Source organism: Sceloporus occidentalis, unplaced genomic scaffold, assembly GCF_023333645.1.
Source record: "Sceloporus occidentalis isolate IW3139 unplaced genomic scaffold, rSceOcc1.0.p SCAF_1, whole genome shotgun sequence".
Taxonomy (NCBI): domain Eukaryota; kingdom Metazoa; phylum Chordata; class Lepidosauria; order Squamata; family Phrynosomatidae; genus Sceloporus; species Sceloporus occidentalis.
Genome location: NW_028316981.1, coordinates 117,788,727 through 117,799,184, shown reverse-complemented (window position 1 = coordinate 117,799,184; position 10,458 = coordinate 117,788,727). Strand labels below are relative to the sequence as shown.

At 42.8% G+C, this 10,458-nt stretch overlaps 1 protein-coding gene across 1 annotated transcript in view; it reads left to right on the top strand.

Annotated features, from left to right (window-relative positions):
* The first annotated feature begins 983 nt into the window (after window positions 1–983).
* Window positions 984–10,458, top strand: part of PRKACA (protein kinase cAMP-activated catalytic subunit alpha) — a 78,907-nt gene continuing 69,432 nt past the window's right edge. The window contains exon 1 of the mRNA XM_089532924.1: window positions 984–1,185. Within this exon, the coding sequence (XP_089389050.1) occupies window positions 1,140–1,185 (46 nt within the window). The 5' untranslated portion in view covers window positions 984–1,139. The remainder of the gene's footprint in view (window positions 1,186–10,458) is intronic.

Genomic DNA, 10,458 nt, shown 5'->3' with positions numbered 1-10,458 from the left:
CATGTTATGTAATCTGGGAACCCTTCCCTCCGACTTGAGCCAGACTTGGAGAAATCTAGTCATCTTGCTTGGAGAAAAACAACATCCTCCTCAGGATCCTTTGCTCCACAAGGCTGGCATTGGCAGAACGGGGAGCACAGATGCCCATGCGGAGCAGATGTCCTAATAGCTAAGATGAATGGAGGACGACATCACCACCGTCATCTTTATTTGAACTGGGACTCGAGAATGGCTTCACAACGTTTTAAAAAAAAGGCAATTAAAAACACAGAAAAGTGACACATCATGAAAACAGAATTAAATGAATTGGGACATGAGCGAATAATGCATATTAGTATTATTGGTATCATTAGTGTTATTCACTAATTCACTAGTGTTAGTCTTTGCTAGGGAATTCTGGGAGTTGGAGTATGTTGTGGGGCCCAGGCAAGTTAAAGCGGTGCCAAACGAGGTTATTTCTCCAGTGTGGATGCAGCCCCTGTCCGACTCTCAATCCACTGAAGCAGGAGAGACCACCGCCAAAAGCCACAAGCAACAGGGACTTCCTGGTCAGGTGAGGACACTGAAGGCTCCCTTAATGCCCGCACCGCCTTTATGTCCCTTCTCGGCCCCCGTCACAACGCCCCCTCCCTCTCCGACCCGGAGCCCCGCCCATTTCACAATGGACATTCTTTGGAACGCGGACAATCGCAGCGTTCTAAATATAGAGCCCTGCTGAACCCCTCATCTTCCGCTTCAGCCAACCAGTGGGAAGATAACCCCCGCTAGCCAATCGGAGGAGGCGCTAGGAACGTACACGACGCTCTTACGCAAGGAGGGGACGGAGGCGCGTATATGAGGAAGTCGTCACTGCCAGAGAACCAATCAGCAACCGCGCTGCTGAGCCGCAGCCAATGTGAGTGGGAGAGCGGCGTGCGGGGGCCAATAGGGTGCGAGGCGCAGCCGCCGCCGCCGCCGTGTCGGAAAGTGGGCGGAGCGTGGCCCGGGCCTGGCAGGGGAGGGGCGGGGGGATCGGGCCTGGCTGGGCCCCGGCGGAGCCTGTGCCGGAGCCTGGACGGAGCGAGCGAGCGAGCGAGCGGGCGGGGAGAGCGCCCCTCCCCGCGGGCCCAGCCCCAGCCCCAGCCCGGCCCCGCCTGGCCATGGGCAACGCCGCCACGGCCAAGAAGGGCGGCGAGATCGAGAGCGGTGAGTGAGGGCCGGGGAAGAAGGAGCCCAGGCAGGGAGGGAGGGGACGCCCTCGGGCCCAGGCGCAGCGGAGGCAGCAGCAGCCTCGCCTTGGCCTCGCCAGCCAGACGCTCCCTCCCTCCCTCCCTGGGTGTCTTGGGAGTTCCCGCCCCGCTCTCTGCTACCTCACAAATACTAGCAACAATAGCAAGTAACGCAAATATATATCCCTTATTTATTACGAGAGTGAACTCCCGAGGCCCCAGCGGAAGGAGAGGCAGCGGCACTCTCATCCAGGATGCATAACATATGCTCCCCGAGACGCCGCTTTCCTTCCAAGAGCCTTCCCTTGCATGCTTTGCCTCCTGGGTCCACGTGGGCCTTGTTTAGGCACACACGGGGCGCATCTCTCTCTCTCTCTGTGAGTGTTTAATGTATGTTATATAACACATTGTTGCTGCGGTTGTTGTAATAAACTCCCAAGGCACCACAGTGGAGGGATGGAGAGAGATAACAACAACAACAACAATATATTGTGTCCCTGTGTATATATAAATATATACTCCCTAATATTCTCCCCACAGTATTTTCCTTCCCTACCCAGATCATTTCCTTGAATGCTCGCTCTATCTATCTATCTATCTATCTATCTATCTATCTATATGTTGCACAGGCGCACACACAAACACAGACACAGACATTTATATATGAATAATAAACTCCCAAGGCACCCAGTGGTGAGATGGATAATAGTAATAATACACTCAATAATAATAATAATAATAATAATGAATATATATGTACACACACATGCATATTATTCTCCTGAATATTCTCCCCACAGTATTTTCGTTCCTACCTAGATAAAATTCCTTGAATGTTTTGTCTGGTTGGGTCCACTAGTGTCTTGTGTAGTCATACATGGTGTGTATGTGCATGTATAATATATATTATGTAACACACACACACATAATAGTAATAAACTCCCAAGACACCCAGTGGAGGGTCAGCAAGAGATGGTGATTGATGATGATGATGATGATGATGATAATCTCATAACTAGTAAGAAGAAGAGGAAGAGAGGGGGGATACTTGGTGGGCCAATCTCAGAGCACCGGTGGGCTTTCAGGCAGGGCTCTTGTTCTGGTGCTTCTAGGCGTCCCCCTCCTGCGACCATTTAACTGGTCACCTGCCGGTACAGCTTTCCCACATGGAGTTGCTCTCCTCAGTTTCTCTATCCAAGCCATTCTCCCAACAGTATTACCTTCCCTACCTAGATAATTTCCTTGACTTTGTCTGCTTGGATCCACTTGTGTCTTGTGTAGTCATACATTGGGGGGGGGGGGTGTATATAAAATTGATAAGTCACAGGTAGGTTGCCTCTTATCTCCCCTTTGCTCCTGAACTTTCTAAATGGAGCTGTCTCCTCTGGTCATTCCTGTGTACAGTTACAGATTTCTTAATAACATCCAAAATCCACAAAACAACTTCAAAACTTGCAGCTTGTATTTTGTGCATTTTGGTTGGCCAATGAAGGTATTGTTGTTTTAGGGCTTTTAGATGTTATTGTATTTTGCTGTATAGCCAACACGGCATTATAACTTTTATAATGTTTATATTTGATATGTAATTATCCTGCAGTAGCATTTCAAACACATTTCAATATCAACAGTAGGATGTGCTGTTTTGTTTGAGTTTGTTAAGTTCACTGTGCCTGGTAAAGATGTATGTACTGATCCTAACACATTTGCTGTTGCTTTTAGGCAGGTATGACAGGTTCGTCTAGACAGCTGGCCCTCTTAAAATGCAAATGAAGGATACTTATTGCAGGAGAGGCAGATGGATATAATTCACAGCCGCAAAGGAAGCTGCAGAACGGAACAGCAATTTGGTCAGGCAGGAGAGTGATCCTCAGATGGAAGTACTAGCAACAAAGCAGACTATCCGAATGTAGTTTACCTAGATGGAAGGTAGAGAGTTCTGCTTGGACTGCTTTGCCAGGAGCGGAAGGAAAGAACTTGTAGCTTCAGCAGACTTGCAGGACAGCCAGATGTCACTGGAATGGGACTCCATGAAAACTATTTAAAACTCATTTTCCTTTCCCTCCCCCCATTAGTTCTTTTTTGTTTCCTTGAGATATTTTTATCATACAGGCCTCTTGTCAATTTAATCTGGGTTTTGCTAGATTTGTTTTGTCTAAGCAGTGGGCATACAGAATGCCTTCTTGTCCATTGTGTGTTCTTCCAGATGAAGCTTTTATGATGTAATCTCCTTGCTTCATTCATAGGATCTTGTACAGGATGGTTTCAAACAGTGATGTGCCCCATTTTTAGCCCTCTCGCATTTTTGTGCCACTACTACTTTTTTTTCTTACTATAGAAAGCATGTTCAGGAAAGATGAGAAAGGCATGCAATGCCTTTTGACTGGTGGCACTAAGAGCCACTTGTCTGGAAACACCTTAGATGATTCAAGTCACATTTCTTTAGCCTCTCTACTGGATCTCTTTGGAACACCTGATATCTTGGTGTGTAGACTATTCCAGCATTCTTCATGCTGGACTTGGGCTAGGGTGCCCATTTTCTTTTTTTAAGAAAGAACGAAGGGCTGGAACAGATGGCCCTTTAAAGCTGCTGTCCAGGTGGCTTGGGAGTGTGGCATTTATATACTGCACTCTCCCATGCTGCCCTGAAGCTGCCCCAAAGTCAGGTACCTGCCCAAATGTGGATGCCTTCAAGCCCCTCCGGTGGCACACCGTTTATACGCCGCATGCCGCCAGAGCACCTTGAAGCCACAATGGGGCTGCAGCATGGCAGGAAAAGTTGCCTTCTCCCCACCAAAAAAGGATTGAATCTTTGCCACTCCTTTTTTGGCTGGCTTCATGGTGGATTGGGGCTGTGGTGTGTGTTCGCTGTGGCCTCAATCTGTCTGTTTCAAGCCACCCCTTCTGCCCATCTGTTTCACCCCATAGTGACTAAATGATTGTAATAAATAATGTGTATGTGATGGAACAAGAAGACTACAGTACAGCAGAACATTCAGCCCAGACTTCCAAATGCCAGTGTTGTGCTTTCAAACATAGCATTGCCTATCATTTCTCAATAATTCTTCAAAGCGAGAAGAAGAACATATTGTAAGCGAATGTGGAAACTTTAAAGCTGTGGCTTGGCACCTGAGACATTTTATCCTCTATGACTCCTGGAACAAAGGAAGCAATATGGAAACCCTTTCTGAGCTCTCAGTGCCTTATGGATATTAGCTCTTGCTTCAGCATGTCATTGCAGAATTGTAAGCAGAGTCCAGGAATCCCAATTAAACTCTTTCCTGGCTTATTTTACCTTGTGAATAACATCCCATTGGTTCTACTCAAACTAAAATAGCCCCTTTTGAAAATTTTCTGTGCAACAGGGATGGGGGATGTTTAGTGAAGCAAATGTTAGACTGCAGCTTCTTCATCATTCGTCACTGGCTGTACTGGCTAGAGCAGATAGGAGTTGCAATCTAGTAATATCTGGAAGGCCACACATTCCTCATCCTTGATGTAGAAGAGTAATGGGCAAGGCAGAGAACATGTTTACCACTTGCTGCTTTTATCACTGTCTTATAAGTTATCATTGTCTTATTTATATATTTTAAAAGTATTATTGATTTTTTTAATTGCAAATATAAAAAAAAATAAGTGGGAAGAGAAAAAGAAAGCAAAGGGAGGGAAATACTTAGGATTGTTAGGATATTGTCAATGGAACAGCCATATAAGCACCTTCTTGAAGATGGAATCTAGAAAGAGCACATTTGTGGATAGATAAAGCAGCAAGGTACTCTGAACATTGAATAATGGATTTTATTTGTCTTTCCATTCCTGAAATATGTTTTTGGTTGTGGTTTTTTGTTTGTTTGTTTGATTGTTTTGCTATACCACGAGCACAAAATAGCCACAGGTTAAGTTCCAAATTACAGGAATAAAGTTTAAAAATACATAAACACATACAAATATCAAATATTTTCCTAATGCAAAATTAATAAGCCACAATACATCCAATCAACCAGAGAGCAACCACCACTGGACATGCCCACTTGATATGTCACGGGGGCTAGAGCCATTTACTACTGTGGTACTGAAGGACTCACAGTATTTAGTATTTGCTGTTTTAGTCATCACTTTATTTGCAATCACAGTTGTGAATGACATCTAGGAATTTAGAGAAGACAGACCAATATTAACATGAGCCAATATTGTGGGCTCCCTGAACATCAAGGACCTGATTAATATTCTTTTTCTGCACTTCAAAACAGTATATTATTGCCATAGCAAGAGAATTCAACTGTTTTTAAGGAAATAAATTGCAGAAATTAATAATGTGTGCCGTTATGATTTTCTTGTATAAACACAGTTGTATTTTTTCTACTTGGTGATATTTGCATCTTTATGGAATTTTGTACTTTCTGCTGAGGGGAAGCATAGGTAAGTGGGAAGCAATAAGGCAACATGATTAGAAACAGGAACAGTTTTAGTTGATGGTTTTATGGGGCTTAGATATCCTGTCAATTCAAACACTAGTTCTTTAATGTTTGAAAGGTAAAGTACAGCTTTTTAATGCTATTATTATGAAATGCTGAAATATTCATATATTTTTAAAGTTTTTAAATAAATCCAAATGCTGCACCATGCACAGCTTCACACAAATGCATTTGTGTGGAATCATGAAGTTGAACAGTTCTGTTAAGTTACTCTATTTGTTTATGAACTTGCATAGTCCGCCATTCCATTGTGTTCACATTGTTCAGGCACTGAGTTTATTAGATCAAGAGGTGGAAAAATAAGAGTGGGCACTTTCCTTTTAATGATGACTTAACCACTGCAGTATTGGCATTTAACTACTGTGCCACCAGGGCTCCTGACTTGGGTAGTTGTGACTGAATTCTGCATGTCCTTCAGGGCTGTAGTCTCATGTTTGTATTTACTGTACACATAAACACGTTATCTAGTCTTAATGGTCTAATAGCTGTTTTCTAACTTTGCAACCAAAGATATATTTACAGATTGTGAATATGAAATATTTCTAAAGTTACTGCTTCAAATGACAGTGTGCAGGCTCTCTTCTGTTAGGTGAAATGACTTGGAAGCTTTTGCGTACTGCCATGAAACAAATATATTCAGTGGGTCAAAACACTGCAGAGATAAATCCAGTTGGTAATTGGGCATGCAAATAGTATAAATGTAAATGTAAAACTGCAAAATTGGAGCTTAGGCTCTGGCCCTGTCAAGGAACACACCCAACCTGCCTCTCTGTCTGTTGATCTCCTAATATATATCTAATATAGGACGTGTCCAGGCTGTCTGCTTTTGCATCTGAAGAGTAGTGATAGAGGAAACAGTGTTAGACCTGTACAGTACTTCTTTTGCTATTTTGTAAATTTCTAGCAAATATGCCATCTGATCCACAAAGGATCTATGCTGCTATTTTCCCCCCTCCTGATTAGTCCTCTTCCTGCCCTGTCTCTCCCCCTCCCCACACACTGTAATTTTTGGCAGCATTAAAAAGGCAAACAGAACTCTACTTCAATTATATTGAGCATGGCTGTAATTAAACAATTGAGGACAGATAATGCTTGTGAAGCTTTTTAAGCAATTAAAGGAAGCACTGTTTCAATATTATTATTATTATTAAATGGGACATCCAGGTGCCTGTGGTTTTTGGCTGCCAGAATGTTCTCTGTAAAAAGCCAAGTATGGAATTTTCTGGAAAATAGAATGGTCAAGAAAACCCAGATCATAACTGTCTCAGTACAAATATAAACGTTTTTGTGAACTCCACTAAATCTTTAATAACTATTGTGAATCAAAGTGGTAATTGGATACATACCTCCTGATATAGTTAATACGATTTAGTACAGTTGTTGACAGTTGAGTATTGTCTGAGTGTTCTGGACTGCAGTTGTATAGTCCCCACCCACCATGGTCAATGGTTATCTTGGCTAAAGATGTTCTTAAAGTATATACTGTGTCTTGAAAATGTTAAGGTAGTTTACAACATTAAAATTACAATAAAACAAACTATAAAATCAGCAATTATAAGAAACAACATATATCCACATCAAGTAGGAATTACAACACACACACACAATTCCCTGAAACTGGAGAAAATATTTGGAATGCTGTACATTTTCAAGTAAGAAATTTTCTCAGAAGATGCAGACAAGAAAAAGAGAGTAGTGGTATGTCAATTACAGATCCTCAGGAAGGTTATTATTACGAAAGAAGTTAAGAAGCTGGCAAGATAGGAAATCAGAGTAATATTGAAAATCAAAGTGAGGAGGACAAATGTTGTCTCTTATTTTCAAAAATGGGATTATTTTTTTTGAAATTTTTGAAAATAATTACCACCTAGTCAGCCTGACAATTTGGAAATAGTAGGGCTGTTGTGTAGAGAAGATGGTGAAATACTAAGAGAGAAAAGGCAGAACTACTCAACAGCTTTACCTCCATCTTCTCTGAGAGGCAGAGCTCAGCCTGGGAAAATGGAGCAGATGATGCAGTAGGGGAAATGCATCACAGAATAGGTAAAGTTACAGGAATACCTGGATATTCACAAATTCAAGTCTCCAGGTCCAGATGAACGACATTCAAAGGTATTAAAAGAACTAACAAAAGTAATCTCAAAACCACTTTCAATAATCTTAGAATTCCTTTGAGAACAGGAAAGGTCCTAGCAGACTGGACAAGGGCAAATGTCCCCATCTTCAATAAAGGAAAAAAAAGAGGACCCAAATAATTACCAGCCAGTCAGCCTGACATCAATACCAGCAAAAATTCCAAAGCAGATAATGAAATAGACTGTTGCACACACTGCAAAAGGAATGCCATGATCACTAAAACTCAACATGGATTTCTCTAAAACAAGTCATGCCAGACAGGGGCTGTGCAGACTGCCTCTAAGGGGTGGCCTGCAGCTTCCTTCAGCTGCGACGGATTGTGGCCATGGCAACCACATGCTGAGGCCCCAATTTGGCCTTTCCAGGGTGCAAAAAGATGCAAAAAGCGGTTCCTTTTTGCGCTCTGGAAAAGGCATGATAGTCGTGGCGCCATGACTTTAAGGTGCTCCTTTGATGCTGTGTCGTGTGGACCCAGCACCATGATGCCACGCACCATGTGGAGCAGCGTGTGACATCACGCCACCTTGAGGCGGAGTTGGGGCATGCATCATGTGGATGCTCTGGCTCCGCCCCCCAGGCTGGCCTTTATGGCTGGTGTGCATAGCCCCTAACCCACCCACCCTCTCTTTTTTTATGAAGTCACAAGCTGGGTGGATGAAGGCAATGCTGTGGTTGTAGCATATCTTGATTTTAGTAAGGCCTTTTGACAAGGTCTCCCATGATACCCTTGAAGAAAACTCATAAAATGTGGGCTAGACAATGCGACTGATAGGTAGATTTGTACTTGGTTGGCAAACCAAACCCAAAGGGTTCTAAACAATGGCACCTCCTCATCCTGGAGAGAAGTGACCAGTGGAGTGCCGCAGGGTTCTGTCCTGGGCCCACTGCTATTCAACATCTTTATCAGTGATTTGTACGATAGAATAGAGGACATGTTTATCACATGACACCAAATTAGGAGAGGTAGCTAATACCCCAGAGGACAGGATCAGAATTCAAAATTACCTTAACAAATTAGAGAACTGGACCAGAACTTGAATTTCAATAGGGAGAAATGTAGGACAACAGTTCCAGTGAGAAAGAAAAATGGGAGGTGTCTCAATAAACCAGGATGGATGACTAAGAAACTCTCAACTGAGGTAAGTTTTAAATGGAACATGTGCAGTATAAGAAATGGTAAAAGGGGGGAATCACGAAAAAGGAATTCAAAGAAATAGCAGGCATGTGTAGGAGTTAAAGTCAGAAAAGCTAAAGCACAGAATGAACTCAGTCTTGCTAGAGAGGTTAAAGACAACAAAAAGGGCTTTTTTGGATATGTCCACAGCAAAAGAAAGAAGAAGGAAATGGTAGGGCCACTGCATGGAGAAGATGGCAAAATGCTAACATAAGACAGAGAAAAGGCAGAATTACTCAACACCTTCTTTGCCTCAGCCTTCTCAGAAAAGGAAAAGGGAGCTCAACCTGAGGATAATGGAGCAGAGGACAGAATAGGGGAATTTCAGTACAGAATAAGTAAAGAGATAGTACAGGAATAATTGGTTAATCTAAACGAATATAAATCTCCAGGACCAGATGAACTACATCCAAGAGTATTAAAAGAACTGGCAAATGTAATCAGAGCCATTGACAATAATCTTTGAGAACTGGAGAACAGGAGAAGTCCCAGAAAGGGGGGGAAAGGGGATCCCAACAATTATCGTCCAGTTACTCTGACATCTATACCAGGAAAGATTCTAGAGCAGATCTTTAAGCAGAGAGTCTGTGAACATTTAGAAGGCAATGCCATAATCACAAAGAGTCAACATGGGTTTCAGAGGAACAAGTCATGCCAGACAAATCTGATCTCTTTCTTTGATAAAATTACCAGCTTGGTAGATGAAGGGAATGCTGTGGATATAGTATATCTTGATTTCAGTAAGGCCTTTGACAATGTTTCCCATGACATTCTTGCAAACAAGCTTGTAAAATGTGGGTTAGACAAGGCAACTGTTACATGGATTAGTAATTGGTTGACTGGCAGAACCCAAAGGGTGCTCAACAATGGCTCCTTTTCATCCTGGAGAGAAGTGACCAGTGGGGTCCCACAGGGCTCTGTCCTGGACCCAGTGCTATTCAATATCTTTATCAATGATTTGGATGACAGAATTGGGGGCATACTCATCAAATTTGCAGATGACACCAAATTAGGAGGAATAGCTAATACTCCAGAGGACGGGATCAAAATTCAAAATGACCTGAATAGATTAGAAAGCTGGGCCAAAGCTAACAAAATGAAATTCAACATGAAGAAATGTAAGGGACTGCACTTAGGGTGGAAAAATGAAATGCACAGATATAGGATGGGGGACACCTGGCTGAATGAGACTACATGTGAAAGGGATCTGGGAATCCAAGTAGACCACCAGTTGAACATGAGTCAACAGTGCAATGCAGCAGCTAAAATGGCCAATGCAATTTTAGGCTGCATCAATAAAAGTATAGTGTCAAGAGAAGTAATAGTGCCACTATATTCCACTTTGGTCAGGCCCCACCTGGAATATTGTGACCAGTTCTGGGCACCACAATTCAAAAAGGACATTGAGAAACTGGAGCATGTCCAAAAGAGGGCGACTAAAATGGTAAAGGGTCTGGAAACCATATCC